This window comes from Pleurodeles waltl, chromosome 1_1 (genome assembly GCF_031143425.1).
Source record: "Pleurodeles waltl isolate 20211129_DDA chromosome 1_1, aPleWal1.hap1.20221129, whole genome shotgun sequence".
NCBI lineage: Eukaryota > Metazoa > Chordata > Amphibia > Caudata > Salamandridae > Pleurodeles > Pleurodeles waltl.
The window spans coordinates 639,293,208-639,319,814 of record NC_090436.1 but is presented as its reverse complement, the minus strand read 5'-3'; the positions used below and the strand labels follow the sequence as shown (position 1 = coordinate 639,319,814).

The following is a 26,607-nucleotide window of genomic DNA, read 5'->3' as shown; positions in this document are numbered from 1 at the left end:
CACATTGTAAATATTACCTAAAATTAGTACTCCCATCTCTAGTACATAGCTATAAACTAGAAATAAGCTTAAGCTAGTACCAACAGAAAGAATAGAAACTTGATAGTTTGACCACCTGTTACAAAAGGGGAGGCATAATGTGAAATACTTTTTTTTCTCCTTCGTGTGTTTGGAAATCTCTGAAGTCACAAGTTTTGGAAATATTGGTGATGTTTACTATTTTGTTAAATTTAATCTATCCTAAAGGTCAGGATTATGCCATACCTTCAAGCTCGTCAACTCATGAGTATCTTTCATCCACTTGCCTGCTGTTCTATGTGTCTAGTATTTGATATCCATGTTTCTGGTATGTGTTTCTCATTGTCTATTTCACTTTATCTGGCAATTATTCTGTTAAATGTGTATGAAATGAAGATTCTGGTCTGTAAACAAAGCAACCATCTTGGCATTTTTGGTTAGATATGCTACAGATGATAGTCCCAGAAATACCTAACTGAAACCATCAGACAACAAAGTACAATTATCATTCACCAAATGTAGGTTGAACCAGTTTCCAGTAGTGCCTGTTATGAGTCCATGGATGAACAGAATGAAGAAAGACGTTAGTCATCAATCTTGCAACATTAGGCTGGAATCATTGGTACATGCTGTATGAAGCATGCCCTAAATTGCAGAAAATCAATTTTCACAGATTTTAAGATACTGTAGTGCCAACAGCAGCAATGCTGGATGATGATGTTGTGATTCATATGAGTCGCATTGTAAAGAATCCAAGTAATGAGTAGATATAGCATACTCTTTTATATTTCCGTATGTGGAAAGAGAAATTCCAGAGTGTGGGGTTCTAGACGGCTCTGTACGGTGCTTCTGTGAAATATAGACTGTTTATACTGTTATGCAATTAAGCTAAAACAAACTACTTTTTTATTTGACCTATTAAATCTGGTTCCATCAACAGACATCTCTAGTCCTTAAAAGGCCCTATGATAGACCAGGCCGTTTCTGCACATCCCCAAACGTTTTGCCTTCCTCCTCCCATTTTTGCTGAATTTGTTTTATTGTCCTTAGGACTCTGTGCTCTTTACCACTGCTAACCAGTGCTAAAGTGCTTGTGCTCTCTACTAAAACATGGCAATGTTGGCTTATACCCAATTAGTATACTTAATTTACGTATAAGTCCTTATTAAAGTGCACTACGTGTGCCCAGGGCCTCTAAATTAAATGCTACTAAAGGGCCTGCAGCACTGATTGTGCCACCCACTTAAGTAGCCCTTTAAACATGTCTCAGGCCTGCTATTGCAGAGCAGCTTGTGTGTGCAGTTTAAACTGCCATGTGGAGCTGGTTTATGCCAGGCCCAAACTTTCCTTTTTAATACATAAAAGTTACCCCTAGGAGATCTATATCTACCACGGGATAACTTGTGAGTTACCATATTACATTTTATAAGTGTAAATTCCAAATTGGAGGAGATAACCAATTCATGTTTGGTGTCTCTAGAATCTCTATTTAAAATCCCAACTTCAGTTGAAGCTGCATTTTAAATGACAATTCTGAAAATGCCACTTTTAGAAAATTGGCATTTTATTGCCTTAGCTATTTGGTGCCTGCAGCATTTCTCTGGTCACATTACTGGGTGTAGTTGGCAGTTGGGCTTTGTGTATTCTTCCTAGACAGCCACACACAATGGGAGGTTAGGTGTAACTGGATGGGCCATCACTGGCAGGATGGGCAGCAGGAGCTATGATGAGCCTCAGCTACACCTAAAAAAGCTGTGTCCTGTCTCCACACAACAAGCTGCATCTCCCTGTAGTTAGTCTGGAGCCAGGAAAGGCTAGGCATCTGTGCACTTCAAAGGCATGCCTCTTGAATTTTCTCCCCACTTCAGTGGCACAACTGTTTATAAAAGAAGGACCTTAGACGCCAACTCTTCAGTACAGTTCTGGGTCCGTGGACACTTTACCAGAAAGAAGGACTGCTGTGCCGCTGAAAGGACTGTCACTCTGCTGGACTACAACTCTGAAGGAGCTGTTGCCTTGCTGTGCTGACCTGCTGCCTTCTTGCCTGGGGAAGAACTGGACCTGCAACTTCATCTTAAACCCAGAGTGACTCAAAGGGCTAGTATGCTAGCCTCCTGATCTGATCCTCAAGCACATAAAAGGTTCCCCAACAGCTCCTGGACACGTCTTCAGCAGGTTCCAGACCCCCAGGTGGTGCCCCCTAGGTCCTGTACAATTGTTGTGGCTCTTGAGCTTTTGAAATCAAGCTTTTGGGCCCTTCACGACTGCAAATGGGCCCGTTTGCACCGGAACGGTGCTGCATGAACAGAAAATCAGCGTGCGTCACCTCCAGCCCGTCTCTTCGCACAGCAGCATTGACAGCCCGTGGGGGCCCACCAACATGAAACTCTAGACTGCCCATCCACGATATCTGGCCTACTCGTTGCACCATGCTGACAACTGCTCACAATACCCTCCTTGTACCTTGTGACCCTCTCCAACAGGAACAGGACTCTTGGCATAAACCTTCAGCTGTTCTGAGACTCCTGTTCTACTGATTGGATTTTTGTTGTTTTGGTCTTGTTGTATTTATTAAATTTTGCTCTGTTTTCTAACCTGTTGTGGGGTGTTTTCATTGCTTTTACTGTTTGAAGTGTTGCACAAATACTTTACACATCTAAGTTAAGGCCGATTGCTTTATGCCAAGCTACCAGGGGACGAGCACAGGTTAATTTGGGGTTTGCTTATGCCTTACCCTGACTAGGACTGTGGTTGCTGCTTGATGTGGGCTCCCTTCCCAATCACTCAATACCCCAAATTCTAATGCCCACACTACAATTCACCAATCAATTCTGTACCATTAGTGTAACATTAGCACTGTAATGCTCTCTGCAATTGAGAATTCTAAATAAAGGGATGCCCTGTAACGCTATGAAAATAAGACTTTAATTTAGTGTGTGGTGGTTGTGTTCTTTGTGAGGATAGATTCAATTTTCTGTACAGCAAAGGAGAAACCCATCCTTACTACTACCCATTCGCCTTGCTATATTTGCTCCATTACCCCCTTCCCTTGCTTTATCATTACATTAGTTTAGCCTTTTCCCATTGATGCCAATCAATTGGTCAGAGAAATGCCATTCATATTCAACACAGGTTTACTCATCTTACCTTTTGCGACAATACAAACTCCAATGAAATATTTACCTTTCTATATTCACAGAATCTTTATCATTTATTTCAGAGCAGAATATCTTTAATTTAACATGCTTATTTTCTTTTCTGTTGTGTTTCTTTTTCGGCTTGAGCCTGCAAGAGCATGCTCTAGTGCATGCATTTCACTTTCTAAGACACTACTGTATACGAACAAGGGCTTCGAGTCCTCCTGTTAGTTACCATTTGTTGGCTTCACGTCACTCTTCTTACCAGCCTTCTTAATTAGCCACTGCAGACAAAATTTCATTTCTGTGGAGCAAGGACCAAGCACAGATTGATTCAAGGTAATCCGTGCCAGTCCCCTGCTCCAGACGTGATTGAGGGATTATTTCTGCCATCCTCCCACTAACCCTGCCTGATTCTTACTCCATAGTGCTTGCACAATTTTTCTTTTCTTTTTTTGCTTATAATTGGTGAGCACATGTCTGCTTTGTATGGCTTCAGTATGTCTCCATCTGATTATGTGGAGCATGGCTCAAGTACTGAAGTTCCTTTGATTAGTGTCCTTTTGCTCTGCTTGCGCTTGACATTCAGATTGTAGTTTATTTGCTTCCCCCTGCTTGCCACCTCTTCCCATCCAACTGTCTTGCACTTAAACGCTCCATTTTATCCTCTCCTTTCTTTTCCGTCTGCCCAACCCCCCAAAAAGCGATATGACGCAGTGCTAGCTCTGTCTCTGTTTACTCGTAAATGCAAATGTGTATTAGTTTGCAGAGAAAATGTGTTTACTTATGTAGCCACTACTTTCTTTTTTTTTAGGTGGGGCAAAGTCATTGCTGCTGCTCCTAAGATGATCAGATGGTAAGAAAAATTAAGTTTTGATAGCTAACATCCTCTCTTGGCCTTTTCAGTGGATCTATTTCAGTTATCTGGCCCTATATAATTTATGTGTGAAGCTAGAGACCACAATTAAATACATCACAGACATGCAAACAAACTGCTCCTACAGACACACTCAGAAGCAGTCATGTATACAGGTGTCACTCGGACAGACTAAAAGGTGCGGATGACCAAAGGTTCACACATAAATGAACATCGACACACCTACAGGGTGCAGATAATTGAGTTACCTGCACAGGCATACACAGAAATAACCACATGTGCTGTGCGCAGCCCGTCCATTTCTGGGGCCTTCTGTTTACATGAAACAAACTGGGGCCACACAGCAAAGATTACCTCACAAGAGATGGTAAAGGACCCTAATTCCCTGGTACCCAGCACTCCTCCCATAATTGTAGTTTGGCCTCCTCGCCCTTGTTTTTAAGAGTGCTAATACTCTATGTATCTGGTTTTTAATTGCTCCAGAACCACAAGCCACAGGATCTGACCAGAACCGCAGGATCTGTCCATATCACATATTTTAGTCACGAATAGACACCAGGATTAGACATTTAGGGGCATATTTAAGAGCCCCTACCGCCACCAGAGTGACACTTTTAGTGATGCTCTGTTGGCGCTACGCACTGCACTGTATTTACAAGGTTGCATTAAACCACTTTTTGTGGCTTAACGTCACCTTGTAAGTATGGCCCCTTTACAAGCAGCTCTTTGGAAGGGGCATGCAATGAGTGTTGCTGTGGGTGTGCCACAGCAACACCCATTACATTTTGAGGCTGCTCCGGATTTACAAGTTTTCGTAAACCTGAGGCTGCGCCAAAATCTAATGCCACCTCAAGGGTGGCATTAGCATGGCGCAATGAGGAGAAATTCTTTCATTTCTCCTTGTTTTTTGCTCTTTCTGTGTGTGTTGTATTCTGCAACACAGAGAAATAGCAAATTGCCATTTAAGATTATTTTTGTGCAGGAAAGTAATCTTCCTGCACATCAGCAATCTCCTCTTCAACGCAGCCTTCCTTGCACTAAGGGCACGTCATCAACTTTAGTGCCGGCTCAGGGGGAAACACAAAGGTGTGCCATATTCCAGTAAATATGGTAAATCCCTGTAATTTGAAAAAAGAGTGCGACACTGCCAAATTTGGCGCAACGACTCACTGTCATTTTCTCTTAAATCTGGCCCTTACTTTTTTCTATTTGTTAAATATGTCATGCCAGTTCATGTTCAATGAAACATCTAGCAGATTTTTGCTAGATGTGGTGGTTGGTCTTGGTCACTTTCTTGCTTCTTTGAAAAGTTGCAGTTGTTTATAAGTAATATATGGCATGTGGTTGTTTTATACATGATATGTTTGTAACAGTTTGAAAGAGTATTGTTGAATAAATCAATCAATCAATCAGTACTTGTATAGTGCGGCTAATCACCCGTAGGCTCTCAAGGCACTGTGGTGGGCATGCTGATCACCCAAGGTTCCAATATGCTTTAAGGAGGATAGCATCAATTGCCTGCCTTTACAGCAAAACATGGGGGGAGAGGCCAATTTCCCTGGTGAGTTCTGAATTACCACTAAAAACCATAGTTGGCTTTCACAGTCCTCCCGCCATCCCAAAACATTTGCTCCCTCCCCGAAAACGCTGGCACCCCAGCTATTGCATTTACCTTTTGCAATCTATTTTAGAACTGGCATTAGTCAAAACCTGTCGAGTTTACCAACACTATATTTATGTTATAGGGGATTCCAACCCACTTTCTTGAATCTATTGCTCTGTTATTGTGTAATTCTATTTATTTTTGTCCCACTACAGCATACAGCATGCCGCAGTGTTCATCCCACTTATGCCATTGGCTGACTTCGCTTTTAGTAGCTGCATTCTCTTCTCTCCCTCAGTGCCAGGGGCTTCTATGCCAATGTGTCCTTTTTGAGACTGAAAAATATTTTTCCGTTTGGGCAATTTTTTTTTTTTTTTTAAGGGAAAGTGCCCGCCACCTCCCTGACAATAAATTTTGATGAAAAAAAATTGAGAGATCATAACAAGCTTTGACAAAGACAAATGGCTTGTTTCCAATGCCAGACCTATTGGTTTTGCCAAAGCTTTTTTATGTTTGGCTCACAGTAAAACGTGCTGCTTACTTTTTGTTACCAATCCTTTGAAATACAAATGGAGTAGGATTTGGCTATGCCTAGAGGAGTAGTTTTCAGGCATCTCATGCTACTGGCAGTTTGAGGTATTACTCCTCTTATAGAGTGTCTGTATGGCAAGGTTATTTTCTACATTTAAATAGTAGGATTAATCATGACACATTAAATCATGTACCTCATAGACAGAGTGAATACAGAGAGCACATTTTGTTTGTGTTTTTTCACAGCAGAAGGCTTTCTAAAAAACTATTTTAGTTAGAACTCAGCTTCAAGTCAGATTTATTCACTTTGTAAATTACATTTCTGTTCCTTTTCAAATGTCTGGCAAGCAAATTAGCAGATTAATAATCCTCTCACTCACATGTAGTGTCAGCCAGAGTAGATGCTCAGGGTTGAAAAAGCAATTGTTTTAGTTGGTTAATAAAACAACGTGCAGGTCAAACTTAGCAATATCTCAGAGTTCTCACTTTTGCCATGGCCTTGTATAGCTCACTCAGTCTAGGTTATTGTTCTATTCGTGCACTTGTTGTAAGAAGTAAATTTACAAGATTACACTGGCATCTGAGGCTACAATACCCCAGTCCTTGGCTTTTTTTCTCCAAATTACTTATTGTCACTCTTCTTTGCTGCATCCTAATTGGCCAGCACATACTGCTTCACTTCCTCTTCCTTCATGTGGAGCATGGGCCGACGTCTGATTAAGCTTGATTAATGTCCTTCTACTGTTAATCAATCAATCAGTGTATTTGTAAAGCGCTCTACCACCTGTGAGGGTCTCAATGCCCAGAGAGGAGGGTTTGGGGGGGTAGAGGGTGCTGCTACTGCTCAAATAGCCAGGTCTTGAGCCACTTTCTGAAAGTCAGCAGGTCTTCGGCCTGTCGTGGGGCAGGGGAAGGTTGTTCCAGGTCTTGGCGGGGAGGTGGGAGAAGGATCTGCCTCCGGTAGTCGATCTTCGGATGCGTGTCCATTCACTGTTCATGCTGTGATTCAGGCACTATATTGTTTATTTGCTTCTTCTCCTCTCTTCTGTCCATTCACTGTTCGTGCTGTGATTCAGGTGCTATTTTCATTATTTGCTTCTTACCCTCTCATCCTGTTCAGTTTTTTCTTCCCCTCCTGCCCCTGTGCTACTGTTGCTTTTTGCCCATCCCACGCCTGAGTGCTCCTGTTACTTCCTTTCCTCCCACTCTCCGTGCTGCTGTTGCTTGTTTCCCCCCCATCCCCGAGCTCCATTTGTCTCTTCCTCTCCTGGCTCGTGTTCATGTTGCTTCTTCCCCTCCCAACCTCTGTATTCCCGTTGCTTCTTCCCCTCCGCTCACCTACCGCCTGTTGTTTGTGTGACCTTTCCCACCACTTGCCATAATAAAAAAATTGTTGTTATGTGGCCATCCCTGGTCTTAACATAGAACTTTTTTTACTGTCCCACATTCTCACCATCCCTCACTTACCTGCCCTCACTTCAATTGTCTGTCTGCCCACCCTCACCCACCAGAAGAATACAAAGCACCATAATGCAGCCAGCGCTAGTTGCATCATAGTGCTTTTTTCTAACTTTACTCCTAGCCAAGCTGCACTGCCACTCTGTGGTACAACACAACTAAAAGACATTGGCAAAGCCAATAGCTCCAATATAGGCGAGACCTATAGGCTTTGCCAATGCTTGTTTATTTGTTACTTTTTTCTTAAGAAAACTCTCTGTGTGTGACTGTTGATGAGCTTCAGCCATATATTTCTTGTTCGTTCTCCTCTGGACAAGCTATATTCCAGAACTACAATGTGTGTTTGTGATGCTACACTGAGGAATACAAGTCCATATCATGCTGCTAAGAGTTGGACTGGCTAGGTTTATTGTTTTTTGCTCCAATCAGGGGTGTAGCTTCAGGTGCGGCGGGGGATGTTTGTAATGCTACACCCCCCTAATAAATGTATTTTAAAATGATATACCAACGTGATTTCTGGATAATCTGACACTCCCCAAACCCCCATCTTACTGACCAAACTACGCCCATGGCTCCAAGGGTGTCCTCAGCATCACTGCTGTCAACAGGATTGGATAACCTTCAGAAGACACCTTGAGCAATGGGGCACTAATGTGGGATCTATTCTGCATGAAAGAGAAAATTAGTGCCCAAAAATCATATGATGTTACTCAGAGGCTAAAATGTTTGCAGAAGTATTTTCTTTTGTTGCTTTTTAAGCCGCTGCCTGACATGTTTCACCTTGTTTGACAATGCTATTCCCCCCCCCCCGGCTGGTAGAGGTTTCTGTTGCACAGGGGAGTACCTTGGTCAGTAGGTCGGGAGGTGAACTTCAGTTTTCCCAACAATCACACTGGCACATAAGGTTAAAATACATTATGCATCACAAATGGCAGGGTTACTAAGTGAGAGAAAATGCATTATTTTATTAAATAACCAACATTTTTGAGTATGTGCGTGTGTTTTTGTCTGTGTGTGTACATTCATCATACCCGACTGAAAGCACCTGTACCCAACTATTTATCACAAAATACATTTACTAGGGGGGCGCAAGGGGTGCTCCTCCATTAGGGCGAAGGAGCATCACCCTCCTCACCTGCAGCAGAAGCTGCAAACCTTTCAGAACGAAAGGATAATAAACTATGTTTATCTTTTTGTTGTGAAAGGGGCGGGGCCATGGGGGTGACGAGCAGTGAGAGGGAGTGCACAGCACTCCCCCTCAGTGTGCATGTATGTTTGGTCAGCCATATTGGGCCTGCCAAACACACATGTGCAGTGTACTCTCTCCAGCCCGGGCACTGTGTTCCTGGGCTGGAGAGAGCCTGCACAGGCTCCCAGTCTGCCTGGGAGTGCCATGGCTGGGCGCTCACAGCCAATCCTGATGCTGCTCTGAGCAGCAATAGGATTGGCTGCAGAGCAGGCTTGGAGCCTGCTCCTGCAGCGACGATGGAAATGGGAGCTGCGTGGCGAGGGTCAGCGGATCAGGTAAGTTTAAAAAATATATAAATATGTTTCTTAAATGTACTCCCCCCCTTCCCCACCTCCTCCCCCTCACGCTGCCCTGACCCTGCCCCTTGTTAGCATAACGAGCCGCGATTGGGTGGGTGTAACACCCCACACACACCCCTGACGCTACGCCTCTGCTGTTACCAGTCCCACGAGCAGCTCAGTGGACATGTGAGCTGAGCTCAGAAGCATGTGTCTGTTCTATTGTCTGCTCAACGCATGAATCCAATGGCACTCAGCGAGTAACAATTTGTCAGCGGTTTGTTTACCTCATTCTAGCTGTATTTCTGCACTTCTCTCTGACCCTCTGAGCTGACCTTCCAGTTTCCAATTAGGCCTTTCGGTTTTATGGCACTAAAATGTAACTAGGACATTTCAAGGCATCCTTGCTGTTAAAAAGTCCAAGAGATGGGAACTATATATACATGGTGCTGGCAAACACTCTTTGCTGGCATATTTGGTGCATCCATTTTAGTTTACTAATTATGGCCTCTCGACATTGAATGGAAGTGAAAAAATTATATTTGCTCAGAACTCAATCAAAACATGCCGAAATGTGGCATCTCTACAAACTCAAGCCATGCCTTCTAAAAACGTATCAGTATAATTAGTATTGTTCTTTATATATGGTAGAATATTTTTAAATATACATTTGAAGTTCTGACATCCGTGGAGAAGTTGAAACAGAAAAACACTTGCCCAGGGGACTGAAATCCTAGGAAGCACATTCTCCACTCTATCAAGGTGCATTAACTGACTAACATACACTTTCACACAACAATCTACTGCCGCTACAAAAACTGCCACATCTTTCCTAGCCTCGTGGTCACTCACAATGGACCAACAGTGCAATGTCTCTTTTATTGTGTAGAATATTATAACCTTGTGATGTACATGTTGAAAGTAAGCTAGAGCTCAAGGCTCTCTGTGTGTATAAGGCAATGAACTGGCACTTCTGGGTATTATGTGTCACAGAATACTCCTCGCCCTTTTGGCACATGTGTTCTTTAAATGATATGGGGGTTTATAATCTGGAATCTTGACAGGCGAATGGAATGTTTTTCTACAGGAAGGGTGCTCTTACATGTATGTTAAGGTCTTGTTGGGTGGATGTTAACTTGTATATGACTGTGTACTTTATGAGTGTTTGGTCTGTGTGTGGCACGCATCATGTCAGTCAGGGGTGGCTCCTCCACAATGACGCAGGAGTGTCGCCCCCCTGGCTAAGAGCCGGCAGCAGAAAAATAAAATGATACAGCAATATAGTTTTATATTTCTGCTGTTGGCTCAGCCGGCATGTGAACGGAAGGGCGGGGCTGGGCCTTGGGAGGTGGAAGGGGGGGATGAGGAACCGAGTGCACTAAGTGCGCATAAGTGTTTGGCCAGCCTAAGACGTCCGACCAAACACACATGTGCACTTAGGTTTCTCCAGCCCAGCTGTGATCACAGCTGGGCTGGAGAACCTGCACAGGCCCCTGGGTTGTGCCTGAGCAGCAGTCTGAGCCACTTAGACCAATCCTGAGGATTCTTTCATGCTAGGTTTAGCATGAAAGTAACACCAGGATTGCTGGGGAGCCTGTTCTGGTGTTCCAGTGAATGCTGAGACACCAGAACAGGACAGAAGCGACAAGCGAAGTGACAGGAGTCGTCATCGTCGGGAATGGTGTTTTTTTTTTAAATGTTAATATTTCCCCCCCCCCATCCTTGTCCCCCCCGGCCCTCCCCTTGATATTTGCGGCAGCCACCGCTGATGTCAATGTATGTCTATCTGTGTGTCTAGTCGGTTCATCTGTGCACTTGTGCTCTGTGTGATGGTCCTTCGCTTTTTGGCTGTGAGCTGTCAATCCTCTCCCTCCTTTCATTACTCATGTCTAGATTTGATGGGTGACCTGTGCCTAACAGTGGAGTAACACAAAATTATGGTGCCGCCCTGTAAGAGGTGATGAGGGACCCATGAGAATCCCACACATCACAACTGTCCATAGGTTGTAGACTGAATCGGGCCCCCCATAAAGGAAGCCCCTTACTTCCTGCGCTGCAGGGGTGTAATACCCTGCATTACACACCTGTCCCAAAACATATTTTTGTATATCAAGGACGTTTATTTGTCATTTCCTTGTTGTTACAATAGATGGGTCCAGAGTTATTTTTATCAAAAGCTCTTTTGAAATTCTTGGGACTAGATTATTATTTTGGGTGCTTACATCGGGATGTGGCTAGTAATTCTGTTCGGCATAAGGGTGTAAAGTGAGGCTTCACCTTTCAAATGAGAGTCACTTGTGAGTCACCATCAACTAACTACCTGCCAAGACCATTATCAAGTATTGTACCTCGAAGAGCGCTTCTTTCATGAATTCAACATGGAATTTTTGTAGGAACTTTAAAATTAAGTTTTTTTTTAGTCATGTATTTGGCTGTTTATTTTTATTTAGAGGCACTTTAAAATCAAGTTTTTGAATTATGTATTTGACTATTCAAATTGTATTTTATTTTACAAAAAGTTATTTTTGCAAAGCTATGATGAAACAAAGGAATTGTTTTCAGGTACGATTGTAATTGTATATATATATATATATATATATATATATATATATATATTGTGCTTACTAGCCCTGAAGAGGCGTCAAATTGCTTTTTGGCGAACAGTATGCTACTCTGGTACCCAAAAAGGATTAGTGGTGACTTAGTATAGGGAAATATGAGTTAATTTGAGGGGTGCCTATTAGTTGGATTGAACAGGATAATGGAGGGATAGAAGAGGGAAGAGTCTAGTAAGTGTTATTTGGGAGATCATATTAGTAATATGAGGTTTGGGATGAGTAAAAGGAGAGATAGAGGAGGGAAAATTCTCTAGAAATGGATTATGGAGATCATACTAGTAAAATGAGGTTTCAGATCAGTCAAAGGAGGGATATGAGGGACAAATTTAGAAAGGGTTGTTTGGGAGATCATCGTAGTAAAATGTGGTTTGGGATGATCAAAGAAGGGATAGAGGAGGGAAGACTCTAGACAGGGTTAATTTGGGATCATAGTACTAGAATTAGGTTTGGGTTGAGTCAGAGGGTGGAGGCAGAGGGTATATTGAGAGAGATATAGGGTGAGACATAGAAAAATGAATGCAGTGGGTAGAGTCAGGTTTTTTTCTTCTACAGTTGCAGTAAAGTAATAAATATATAGATGCATAAGTACATAGTCAGGGGGAAAATGTATAAAGAAGAGAATATGTCAAGATTTAAATTAGTATTTTATTAACTCAGACTTTCAAGTGCTGCTGTACTTTAAACTAATTTATTTGTGATTTTTTTATAACTACTATTTTTACATTTTATATTGTCTTCACTATTTATATAATGAAGCACTTGTAGAAAAATAGTTGATACTACTTACATGCTGTGATAGATAAATAAAATGGAGACCCATAAGCATCTATTCAAATAACTTGTATGAAAACTAAGCAGTGATCTATATACATGTTAAACATAGAATAATATATATATATATTCCCAAAAGTAATATATACATTTGTTAAGCAGTCCTAAAGAGTATTTATACATTTTAAAAAACCTAATTCTCATACATATTTGTATGAAGAAATACATATATCTAAAAACATACATATAATCAAATTCTACGGGCCTTATTTATACTTTTTGGTGCAAAACTGCACTAACGCAGTTTTGCACCAAAACGTTTTGCACTGGCTTGCACCATTTTTTAGCACCAGCTGGGCACCATATTTATGGAATGGTGAAAGCCAGTGCAAAGGGTAGGCTAGCGTTTAAAAAAATGACGTTAGGCAGGTTAGAGTCAAAATAAATGACTCTAACCAGATTAGCGTCATTTTTTTACACTAAGGGGCATATTTATACTCTGTTTGCACTGAATTAGCGTCATTAGATTTGAGGCGAGGTGCCAATATAGAGCAGAAGTTATTTTGTTCAATGTATTTTGTGATTTTACTCCTGATGAAAAGCAGTCCTGTTCTATATATGGCTTTGTGGGTGATACAAAGCAGCTTGAAGGTGGATCTTCTGGCAACCGGTAACCTATGTAGGGCCCTCAAAGAGGGGGAGATGTGAGCTTGTGGCTTTACATGTAGGACTAATTTGGCAGCAGAGTTCTGAATCCGTTGTAGTCTTTTCATAGTTGGTAAAGGTGACCCATGGTAGAGGCCATTGGCATAATCAAGTTTAGACAGTACAAGAGAGATAGTAGCCTGGACCTTGTGTGGAAATCTCAGGTGGGGGAAGACACGGTGCAGAGTTTTCACAGTAATGAAGCTTGATCTTGCTAATTTGTCCACTTGGGCATTCATTGATAAATTGGAATTCCAAGGTTTCTTACTCCCTTAGATACTTTAGGAGGTATTCCCAGATCATCAGGCCAGGCTCAGAGTGGGTCATCGTTTTTCCAATAACCACATGTTAGTATTTCAGTTTTGGAAGAATTCAATTTGAGATGGCTCCATGGCACTCACTGATCAACAGCTCTGAGGCAACTTAGGAGTTTTAAGTTTCCAATGTCTTTGGGACTTTCCAGTTTAAGGAATATGTGTGTGTCATCTGCAAAGATATAGCATGTGAGCTAACATTCATTGATCATTGTTGGTAATGACATCATGCAGATGTTGAAAAGCATGGTTGAGATGATACAGCCTTTTAGGGAAACCTGCTTTAGTGTAGTACGGTTTGGATGAGAAAGGGGGAGTATAGATTATATTTGTTATGTTTTGATGAAGCAAATATTCTGCTTTTGGGACAGAATATTTTTCAGGCCATGGTCTGGTTATTTTCCTTTATTATAAAATGCAGTTAAAACAAGTTTACAAACCTGAATTTTTTGAGGAACTGCTCGTAGGAAACTCTACAATCTTGCTTTTGTGAGAACCCTTTGTGAGTGTGCGGTAGTCTTTGTGATGGGTATATGTGGTAGGTGACTCTTTCTCCCTTCATCCTGATAGTGATGTCCCATCCTGACAACACCTATTCCCCTTTTCCTCACTGTCTGGGAGGAATACACAAAGACCAACTGCCAGCTACACCTACACATTTAACCCAGGATACATGCATCAAATGGTTAGGACAGGAAAATGCCAACTTTCTAAAAGTGGTAGTTTCTGAATTGTCACTTAAAATCCAACTTTATCATTGAAGAGGGTTTTAAATTACAATTTTTAGAGTCCAAACTTGACCATCCTAACTACTCCCAACTGACAAGGATCCCTTGTAATGAGGTAACCCAATGTTATCCTATGGGGGAGGTAGACCTTGCAGTAGTGAAAAACGAATAGAAGGGTTTTTTTACTATCAGGAAATGTAAAACATAAAGGTACGTGCCCTGCTTTTGAATACCAAACACCCTGCCTTCTGGGCTGTGTGGGACCTCCCATACAAGTGATTTACATGTAATAAGGGTTTTTTTTGGCCTGCCAAAATGTTTATTTTGCCAGGTCGAATGGGCAGTTTATTAGGGCAGAAATATTAAGGGGAAAGGTGAAGGCCTGGTGAAATGTTTATTTTGCCAGGTTGAAAGGACAGTTTAAAAATTGCGCACATAAGCTGCAATATCAGGCCCGGGATGTATTTAAAAGGCTACTTAGGTGATTGGCATGATAAATGCTGCAGGCAAACTAGCAACATTTAATTTACAGGCCCTGGGTGCAGGCGTACCACCTTACTAGGGACTTACAATTAAATTAAATTTGCTAGTTGGGTGTAAGCCAGTGTTACCATGTTTTAGGGAGAGAGCACAAGCTCTTTAGCACTGGTTAGAAGTGGTAAAGCATGCAAAGTTTTAAGACCAGCAAAAATTATGTCAGCAAAAACCGGAGGATTGAAGGCAAAAAGTTAGAGAAACCATGCCAAAGTTGTCAGGTCCAACAAACTGGAAGTAAGAAGGTGATCTCAGTGTCAAGGGCAGTGGCCCACCTATCTATCTAGAAAGAGAAAAAGTCTGTGGCCCACATTTATATGTATATAACATTTCTTTTTGCTATATAAAAATGAATAGATAAAAATAAAAAAATTACACATTTCTGTTCTTCCCATCCCTCCTCCCTCTGATCCCAATCCTTTCTGACTACTATGAACTCCCAAACCTCCATCTAGAAATGTCACCATTCGTTTTCAGCCATGCCACTCTCAACTAACCAGCAAAACGTCATCTATTTACAAACAAATATTACTTCCCCTTTCAAATCCATTTATAATTTACAATAAATAACGAACGCCGATAAATGGCTTGAAGAGTCCTATTTTAACCCTGGAATTCGTTTAGTGTCCAGGAGATGGCGCTGTGAGGTCTCAAATATATATGATTCTAATCGCACATTCGAAAACCTCACGAAAAAATTAGGAACAATGACGTGCTTTTTAAAACTATTTTTACTTAAGCACGGTCATTTTTTTCTGGTAGCGACATGCTGATCACAGTTTTAACATTATTGTGATGGGATTATTCAAATCCTGTAACTTCTTGCTCGCCCTGCTACTGGCCTACTAAACTGAATGGAATAATACCCTCTCGGCAGACAAATTATCAACTGAGAAACATTTAGCTGTCGTTGGGAGCTTCAAGAAGGCGGCACACCGGGGAATGAGATAAGAGACCTTTTCGCTTGCTTGATCAGTGGACTCTGAAGAAAACCAATTGCCCATGAAGGCTGACCAATTGCTCACTGCGTGCAGCAAACAATGGTTTAAGGGGCTGTATTATGGTTTGATTGAATGAGAGGCAGCTAAATCTGTCTTTAGTCCAGACCTACAAAACCACAAAGATCCATTATATTTACATGTGAGGTATAAGTTGCACCTGAATTTGACAGTTCAGCATAAACGTTAACACTCCACTCGTCTCTTTGATACTCATTGTTTTTATCTGTACATATTAACAGGCCTGCTCGAAGTATGCGATTATGCGGCCGCGGCGTTTTTCGCGTAATTATAGACTCGCCACATTTGCCACATAATCCATCATCTGATGCATAATCTGCAGATTTGAACAACAATGTTTCTACTTCAATTGGCTCAAAGGTTACTAAAAACACAACTAAACGTTGTTGTGCAGTGGAACGCTCTCTGAAAAGATTCACTGGTCTCCTTTGTGTGGCTTACTGCTCTATTTGGGTGTTATAACAGTGCTCACACAATTAAACCGCATCATTTGCCTTTACCTACTGCATAATTTACTCAATCCTGCACCATAATTTTGCCCTCACCTGCATTATATTTCCAGTGGCCCCTGCATATTATCACCTATGAGTAGTTTTTTTTAGCAATTGCTTCAAAGGGATGAATGAATGTTGGGATGGCTTGTTTAGGGCTGTCTCGAGAGGCAATGCGTTAGAATTACGGACACTAACTAGAAGATAATGCTATTTCTTGGAAATAATGTAGGGTAGATGCAGATTTCATTTTTGGGGGGCCCATCAGCGCACATTCCACCTTCAACGACAACATGAAACATATTCATTATCTAAAGTTGCAAAACAGAACAGAAACAAGCAGGGACTCACCTTGGGATCTTTTTCGAGCTGCTGAATTAACCTCTTCCAGTTCTGCTGATCATAATTAGTTCGATAGTAACCAGTCACATTCACATTTAAAATAATCCACTCATGTTCTGAAGCTAGTTGCATTTCAGGAAATACTTCTAAAATTGGCACAGAAGAAAAGCCCTTATTTGATTGTATTTTAAAACTTTCAAACACATAACATAGTACTTATAGTTGAACATAGTTTTTTGTTAGTGTTTTGTAGCTGTGTGCACATCTGCAGTGATACATAGATGACATTAAACGACAAGTATAATTCATGGTAATGAATAATAGTCACTGGGCTTTAGAGAGATGAATGCACGGTTGAGAGTTTGTTTGATGTCTTAGGGGCCGATTTATAAATTGGCAGACTGCTCCTCTGCCCGCCAAATTATGAAATGACCTCAATCAGAGCGTTCCTGTCAATGCTGTTTGCAGTTTGAGGCACAGCTCCATGCATAACGGAGCTGTATGGCAAGCTGTTTTTAAACAGAACATCCTGACACAGGATTTTCTTTTTTTCTTTTTCACAATGGAAAAATACAATGTTCCTTTCGCCAAGGAGAGTTTTCAGCGACCCTTACCACCAGTGTTTTTCTGGCTTTTACTAAATTAGGTGGGCAGGATTAGCGGTCGACCTCCGATGGCCCTTACTCCATCAAGCCATTGGAGTAGTTTAATCACACACAGCATAGACAGTACTCTCTGCTGTGATTAAACCAAAAGTGTACCCACATTTATTCAGGCAGGCGGAACATTGTCTTGACAGTATGGATACTCCATCATTGTTGCGAAGGAGTATCTATACCGCCGAGATATAAATCAGGCCCTTAGTCATAACTGTAAGGTATTGCTAAAACCTAGAGAGAAACGCATGGTAAAGCTGAAAATCAGGGACAAAACCTAGAAAAAGGCCCACAGTAAAGGCCCATGGGACGCATCGCATAAAGTGGGTGCTAATTTAAGACGCTCTGTGTGATGATTCTTGGCTCACCGGTGCCTTAAACAGTCGAAGAGCTCGAGCAGCGCCAGTGGTAAATGGTTGCTTGTCAAGCAAAATTTCAAGGCACGTTCTGATTTTGGCTGGAATTGTAACAGCATTGTTGACATATCTAAAGTAAACAACTGAACATAACACAACAAAATGCAAAAAGCAACATTCAAAATACAGTTAAAACTTAAGAGCACATCACAACAAAACAGTCAAATAGAACCTAAAAATAGCAACTAACACAGCCATACCACAGCAATCGCAGTACAACACAGCAAAATCACATTGTAATAATGCAGCCCTGAACACAGCACCACCAAAAACAACAGAACACATCACCACAGCAAAATGCCACACAATAAATGTGCACTCTCTTGCCACACATTACCAACTCCACAATCTAGAGTTTTTCAATACACTGGTAAAAGGTGCATAAGAAAGCATTGCCTTAACATACTGCCAAGGACATGGAGTAGCACCATTCAAACATGTTTTGCAGGGTGATGTCTTAAAGTGTTTCTAGATAGCACGGTATGGCCCAGAACTATAAAGGCACAAAGTATTCTTTACAAATCCGTTTCACCTCTTCCACATAAATCATGTGGTTGAATTAAAAAAGTGCGTATCAGAAACGTGTTCAAAGGCACCCAAATGTAATAATCTGAAGAGTGGTCTATTTAATACAATGGGTCACTGCCTGCTCTCAATGAAGATTTTCACAATGGATAAACTTTTGTTTAAGCAGTTCCATTTGCTGTATGAAATTCGGGCTGCTTTAAAAAACATTTTGAAGTGCTTACACAGGGATGTTGGGCCGCTCACTCTTGCAGGTCATTATCCATGTGAAAGTAGCCTAAAAGAGGGAGTCGCCCTATTAATTAGGTAGGTCGTTCTTCGACCTCTTCTGAGTCTCTATTTTACAAACCAATCTATTACTATGTAGGTCAGTTCGCAAAATAATATATTGGTCACAAAAAGTTTGTGCGCAATGTCCAAACAGCTTTTTGTAATCAGTACAATAATACTTCTGGTGGTAAGATTAATCACTTGCATGTCATATATTATGGTTGCTTTTAATACACCATCCAGCTAATCTTTCACAGTTAAATTATTAACTAGGATAGGCTTTCTCAAGCTTAGCAGGGAGGCTTTGTCTCACTTCTGTTGCATATTTTGAATAATATATTCTGGGTGGGTAAACTTGTTCAAATCTAAATGCCTTTACACACAGAAATCATTTTTTAATCACTTTTTAAAATGATTCTGCTTCAACATTAATGTAAATGCTTAGTTTTAATTAGCCTAAAATTATATTTCTCTTCTCCTATTAATTACAGAATTTTATACTGGTGTACTGACATAACATGAATCAAAAATACTTACTGCTTCTATTATCGAGCCAGATTAAAGGTTGTTTATATCCATTTTTTATCCAAGAGATTGGTACAATCCATGTGTGACTTGAAAAACAGAAAACTGGATTTATTAGTTAGCACAAAACTATACACCTGAACATAACACTGATCTTGAGGCACACTCTCTTCTTTGCCAGCCAGCATTAACTTCCTCCAATAAAACATGCAGAATTAGTTTTTTGGTGACTCATTTTTTTCAATTTTTCTTAAAATGTTAGATTGTTTCAATTATACATCCAATTATATCAAGTATCAGTTCTGTACATAATGAACTAATTAAAATATCAATTCAATTCATAACAATGTAATAAGGATAAACTAAGCAACTAAACAAAGAGACAAAAAGGCAATAGGGAATACATAAAGGGCGAGGAACATTGGACAGTCAAGCATGGAAATGGAAAAGATTAAGAACTTTTCACCTATGTATAGTCAGAGTCATTTTTTAGTTTGTTATTCCCAGCACTTTCAGATAAATATTTACTGCGAGAATACCAGAATTTTCTGAAATCCCTGAAACCCCCAAGGAAAATCTATAAAGTTAATTTCCAAATTACCTAATGTACATAATGTAGTCTACAATTTCACTAGATAGATATTATCATAGTCTTTCTAATAGTGCGTTATGCTATTACCACTTTCTGCAACCATATGAAAGGTTTTTCGTATATCTTAAGCGAAGATATCATTTATGGATATAAGTCTTAAATCAACTGTATGCCAATGAAAAGGAGTGTGTATGTTTAAAATACCTTTTACTCTCCCTACATATGTTTTCAGCAGGTATTTGTTCTGCATCAGTCAAAAACCAACTGAATCTGTAAACCAACGCTGTTGTGAACATGCCAGTACTTAATTTTCTTTATAAACATGCTGGTGCCAATAATGTTATACACACAAAGAGTAAAATTGTTTTTTAAAAATATTTTTGCCTTGGAAACAAAGATAACAATTCCATTTTTGCCTTACAAATTTGGGTCAATTTCCTGGTCAAATTCCTCATTTAATTTTGTCTACAGATAATATTTTGCATTTCATGTTTATGACAAATGAGATGATACAGACCAACAGCTGACTAGCCATTTCCATGCTTCAGAGGTTTATTTTTCTCAGAGGTTTTTGCAGGTGTCAAGGAGGAGATATCATATTATGTGTACTTTGTCCATATTCCTTTTAGGCTTGTATATCAATTATAATGATTACTGATTAGGCCAATTTCATGTTTGTATTGATTAAAAGACATATCCACATAGATAAATTTACAAATGAGTAAATATATGCATGTACATTTACTCTTACACTTCGTAGTGAATGCACTTCTTTCAGCTATCCACCATTTCCAGGTGTACATTTTACATGTCTTCACCCACAAAAGAGGTGGTGCAGCCAAATTTAGGAGTGTAAAATTACTACTATCCCCTTTTCATACGTTGACAGAGGTCATCAGTGATTTCTAAAGTGTGGCTAATCACCCCTATGGTCTCAAGGCACTGTTTGTGGGTGTGCTGCTCAATCAAAAAGCCAGGTCTTGTGGCCCTTCCTGAACTGCTTCAGTGATGCGGTCTGCCTGAGTTTGAGAAGTAGTGTTAGAGCAGGAGCTTTTAGTAAAATTACTAATGAATATTCATGTATCCTGAGTGTTGAATTTGCATAGAAAATGTAATAATCTAGAGAAAATAATGTACACATTCGAAAGTATGACCATGTGAGTGGCCGCCAATGTTCACGAAGTGTACTTATTAATGGCTTATTAATATGAAATGTTGAGCTTTTGTTTGATTAATGCAATAATATGTCATATTAAGGGTTATGCATTATGTATTAGCTTTAATAATTGAAAGCCTTAACTTAGTGGAGCTCTTGGCCTAGGTGCATGGCCTAATGTCAAGCTGTATTTCTGAAGCACTTAATAAAATGTCTGCTTAGAGAATTAAATTGTGATTTTCCACTGTGCTGACTTGATGTGCTCGCAGCTAAAAGTCTTTCTCATGAGGACTGCTTACTAGAAGATGCTGTTCTTGCAAATGCAACATTGTAAATGCAATGTGTGTAAAACTGACTTTCTCAGGAGAGAACAATGACCATACTGACTGGAGTATAAGCTGTAACAATATTGTTACCTGACGAGCCGGATGATGAGAACAGTACGAAAGGAGCCAATCATCGACATGTGAACCGTGTACTAGTAGAAATGTAGATTTGAAGTTTTAGTTTTATTGGACAAAGTGTGAACATGCGATCCCTTGACCAATAGGGACTTGGGAAGTAGTTTTAGGAAATCTAACTTAGCTGGACTGCACTAAAAAGAAGTCACCATTTGCCATTAGCCATTTTAGACGCTGCCCATTTTCCGTCTTGAGATGAGACATGCTTAACTTTACTGCTTAAAGACTTTGCCTTTCTGAACTTTGATGCTGAATCCTGATACCTAGCTGACCGAACTGATGTCCTGAAGACGAAGGCTGACACTGCTTGCTGATCCATGCTGAGTATAGGAATATTCACAAAAATGTTGTTTACTATGTCTATTTGCTTTTGTTTCTAGGTACCAACCGCGCTATTTTGAAAGAGCCATAGTTAGATGTTTTTCCTAATTTGTGTTGACTAAATTGTTTTGCATGAAGCCCAACATGCTAATTCTAATCTGATATTAGGGAGATCACTGATGAAGTTTGTTATATGGAATAACATTTGAGGTCTTTTCTTTGCTGAAACTTAGGGCCATATTTATACTTTTTGACGCAAAACTGCGCTAACGCAGTTTTGCGTCAAAAAAATTAGTGCTGGCTAACGCCATTCTGAAGCGCCATGCTGGCGCCGTATTTATTCAATGACGTTAGCCGGCGTTAGCCGCCGGCGCTGCCTGTTGTGCGTGAAAAAAAATGACGTACACCAGGCAGCGCCGGCGTAGGGGAATATGGAGCTTGGGTGCCAAAAAATGGGGCAAGTCAGGCGGAGGCAAATTTTTCACCTCAACCCGATTTGCGCCATTTTTTTCCACTCCCAACCCCCATTGAAATGATTCCTGTCTTGGCAAAGACAGGAGTCATGCCCCCTTGCCCAATGGCCATGCCCAGGGGACTTCTGTCCCCTGGGCATGGTCATTGGGCATAGTGGCATGTAGGGGGGCACAAATCAGGCCCCCCCTATGCCACAAAAAATAAAATAAAAAAATACTTACCTGAACTTACCTTAATGTCCCTGGGATGGGTCCCTCCAGCCTTGGGCGTCCTCCTGGGGTGGGCAAGGGTGACAGGGGGGGTCCCTGGGGGCATGGGAGGGCACCTCTGGGCTCCTTCCGAGCCCACAGGTCCCTTAACGCCTGCCCTGACCAGGCGCTAAAAAACGGCACCAAAGCGGCGGAACGTCATTTTTTTTGACCCGCCCACTCCCGGGCGTGAATTTTGCCCGGGAGTGTAAATACGGCGCACATGCCTCGGAGTCAATTTTTTAGACGGGAACGCCTACCTTGCATATCATTAACGCAAAGTAGGTGTCCAAGCTAAAAAATTACGCAAACTCCATGGACTTTGGCGCTAGACGCGTCTAATGCCAAAGTATAAATATGGAGTTAGTTTTGCGTCGGAATTGCGTCAAAAAAACGACACAATTCCGGCGCAAACAGAGTATAAATATGCCCCTAAATGTATGTGATATCGTTTGCGCAGTTATCCCTGCTATTAATTTGCACTGTAATATTAGAATGTGTAGTAGCTCAAGCCTTGATTACATTGCGTTTCTTTCTCCGCTATGGACAGCCAGTGTTGTTTCTGTATGTTTATCATTTGATTTTGAGATTAATTTACGTGACATTAGCTTTGTCAATATGGAAATAAATACTCTAACTTTTACATAAAGGTGTGGTTATTCATGACTGCAAGGTCATGGTGTGTCAATTACTGACTCCTATGGATTACTAATGTTATTGATTATTATTGATAATTGACAATTGGTTATTGATCGATATTGGTACTGGGCCTATATGGTGGGTCTCAAGCGTTGGTCAAAAGGTTTATCGACCTATTAGCGTCCCCTTGTAAGTTTACTTATTAAGGTCTGACGTGCTAACAGTAGCGTGTTCCATGTCTGGGCTGTAAGGTAGGAGAAGGATCTTCCTCCTGCTGTGCTTTCCCGGATCTTGGGAAAGGCTGCAGGGGCGAGCTCGGAAGAGCGGAGTTGTCTGTTGGGTACGTAGAAGGCAAGGCAGTGGGTGAGGTATGCCGGTCCTATGTTGTGTATTGCCTTGTAGGTGTGGATCAGGAGTTTGTATGTGATGAGCTTGTTGACCTGGAGCCAGTGTAGGTCTCTGAGGTGGGAGGAGATGTGGCTGTGTCAGGGGATGTCCAAGATGAGTCTGGCCTCTGTATTCTGGATTTTTTGTAGTCTTGATTGTAGTTTCTTGGTGATGCCGGCATAGAGTGTGTTGCTATAGTCCAGTTTGCTAGTGATGAGTGCGTGGATGCCTGTCTTCCTCGTGTCAGAGGGGACCCACTTAAATTTTTTTCGAAGGAGTCGGAGGGTGTAGAAGCATGACAATGAGACAGCGTTGACTTGGCTGGTCATGGATAGAGAGGAGTCCAGGATGATGCCTAGATTGCGTGGGTGTCCCGTGGGAGTGGGAGTGTTTCCCAGTGCAGTGGGCCACAAGGAGTCATTCCAGACAGAAGGGGTGGAGCCAATTACGAGGATCTCTGTCTTGTCCAAGTTGAGTTTGAGGCAGCTGGTTTCCATCCAGGCGCTGACTGCTCTCATCCCGTTGTGGAAATTTATTTTGGCCTTTGCAGGGTCATCGGACAGGGAGAATATCAGTTGGGTATCGTCTGCGTAGGAGATTATGTATAGCCTGTGTTGTTTGATGATCTTAGCTAGAGGTTGTAGATATTGAAAAGTGTCAGGCTGAGTAATGATACTCAGGGCACTCCGTAGCATGTGTCTTTGGGTTCTGACATGAACGGCAGTAGTCTGACACTGTGTTCTTCCTGTGAGGCAGGGCCTGATCCAATCCAGTGCTTTATCTTGGATGCCGGCTTTGTGTAGTCAGGCACAGAGGGTGGAGTGGGAGATGGTGTCAAACTCAGCGGAGAGGTCGAGGAGGATGAGTGCGGCCGTGCTTCCGTGGTCTAGTAAGGTCAATGCTAATGGGTAGAAAATTCCTTATAGTATACCATGGGAAAACTTGAAAACTTTTATTACAATTACAAATATTTTAAAGTTTTTATCTAAATGTAAATTAATTGTATATATTTATTTTAAATGTAGAACTATGTATATATAGCTTAGCTCTGGTGCTGGGTTCCCAAAGGGACCCACCAGAGATAAAAAGCATTTTTCTTTCTAATTTTCACCACAATTTGTGGCAGATCTGCGGATCTAGTGAAAATTTTTCCCAAAAATTAAGCGGGGGCTCCTGTGCTTCATCTTTATCAAGACCTTGGGGGAGTCATTGAGGCTCCTCCCGCAGTCCCAGATAGGTCGTAAGGGTATACTAGAAAATAAATTAATAAATAAATTCAGGGACCGCGGGGGAGGCCTTCAGGCTCCCCCGCAGTCCCAGATATCCCATAAGGGCATATTAAAAATAAATATATATATATAGTCAGGGAATGCGGAGGAGGCCTTGAGACTCCCCAGATGGTCCCAGATAACCCATAAAGGCTAAAAAAAAAAAAAAAAAAAGAGAAATAAATAAATAGCTCAAGTGTGAATGTCTCAGACCTTCACGATGAGCATTGAGGATTTGAATCCAGGCGTGTGCCTGGTCGTTTCCCTCCTTTATTTTTTTTTTTATTCAAATATTTAAGGCTCATACTGAAAGGCGAGCTTACTCTTTTTAATTGACAATTAAAAAACATGTGTCTTTTCAAATTGTGCCAAAATATCTAATTCTAAGTATATCATACATCAAAGCCTAAAGAACTCTCTCACTCTCTTTCTCTCTCTCTCTCTCTTTCAATCTCTTTCTCTCACTCACCCACCCACTCAGACACTTACTGTTAGAACTTGGGTCTCTTGTTGGCAGAGGTATACACCCTTGTCCAAGTAGGGACCATGGTCCTAGTCAGGGTAAGGCATAACACAATCCAAATTATCCTGTGCTCCCCAACAAGTAGCTTGGTACAAATCAGTCACGCTTAACTTAGAAGGCAAGTATCTATGCAATAACTCATACAGTAACACAGTGAAAACAGCACAAAAATACACCGCACAGGTTCAGAATATAGACAATATTTATCTGAATAAAATAAGGTTGGAACAATGACAATCCAATGAACACAGGCAAAGTTATGAATTCTTAAAGATGAAATCCCACTAAAGCGCTTAGAAACTTAATAGCTCCAACTGGGGCTATCACAGCATTGTTGAAGGAGTCATTCCCAATAATCCGACACCACATGCACCAGTCATAGAGTCACACGGACCCCCCAGGCACAGTACCTTTCGAAACAAAGAAACAAAGACGTCGCACACAGTCGTGGAAATGAATCGTCTCTGGAGCTGGTGCAGCGTCAGTCCCTTATGGCATCTGGGTAGGTGAGGGGTCAGTTCTGTACTGCGCGGAAGGTGAGACAAGGCATCGGTTCCATCCAGTTGCAGAGGGAGCTGGTGCAGTCCGATGGGGTCGATGAATCCAGGCAGTCAAGTAGTGATGAGTCAACTTCACAGTGCCGCGATCACTCTTCAGAGGCGTCGTAGCAACATCGGACTTGCGTTGCAGGCCACGGTCGCTGCGTGCATGGTGCTGGCATCGCTGAAGTCATTCTTGGCGTCACTGAAGTTGGGAAGCTAGCTAAAAGCTAGCTGGTGATGTCTTTGTTGGCCCTGAGACTTCAGAACAGGAGGCAAGCTCAATCCAAGCCCTTGGAGAACACTTTTTGAGAAGGAAGAGTCCTTCCAGCAACCTCAGAGGGCAGCAGGGCAACAAGCAGGGCAGCAGTCTTGCTCAGCAAAGCAGTCTAGATGAGTCCTTTGGGGAGCCAGGCAGCTCATCTGGCTGAGTGTAGTTGGGGTCAGAGACCCAGTTTATATACCCCAAAATGCCTTTGAATTGGGGGAAAATTTCAAAGAGTGGGTTTGAAGTGCACAAGTTCCCCTTTCAGCCCAGTCCTGTCTGCCAGGATCCCTGTAGAGGCTTCTCAGTCCCTTGTGTGAGGGCAGGCCACTGGCCTTTGAAATGTAAGAGAGAGCCCCTCCACCCTTCCTGTCCAGGGAGACCCATTCAGTATGCAGATGAATGCAGATGTGACTGAGTGTCCTGTGTTTATGGCTGTCTGGGTGGAATGCACAAGGGGAGCTGTCAACCAGCACAGACCACACGTGGGTTGGAGACAGGGCTGTAAAGCACAGATGGCAGTAAGTGCAGAGAATAAAAAATACAAAAGGAGCCAGGGTACGAACACCTTGACCCCTTAGCTCTGGTGCTGGGTTCTCAAAGGGACCCCCCCAGGGATAAAAAGCATTTTTCTTTCTAATTCTCACCGCGATTTGTGGCAGATCTGCA

General features: G+C 41.6%; 1 protein-coding gene across 1 annotated transcript in view; it reads right to left on the bottom strand.

The window, feature by feature from the left end:
• The window catches only part of LVRN (laeverin), a 470,465-nt gene that overhangs the window by 217,629 nt on the left and 226,229 nt on the right, over positions 1-26,607 (bottom strand). The window contains exons 11-12 of the mRNA XM_069226651.1: positions 19,078-19,154; positions 16,683-16,819 (exon numbers count right to left, since the gene is read on the bottom strand). Of these exons, the coding sequence (XP_069082752.1) occupies positions 16,683-16,819; positions 19,078-19,154 (214 nt within the window). The remainder of the gene's footprint in view (positions 1-16,682; positions 16,820-19,077; positions 19,155-26,607) is intronic.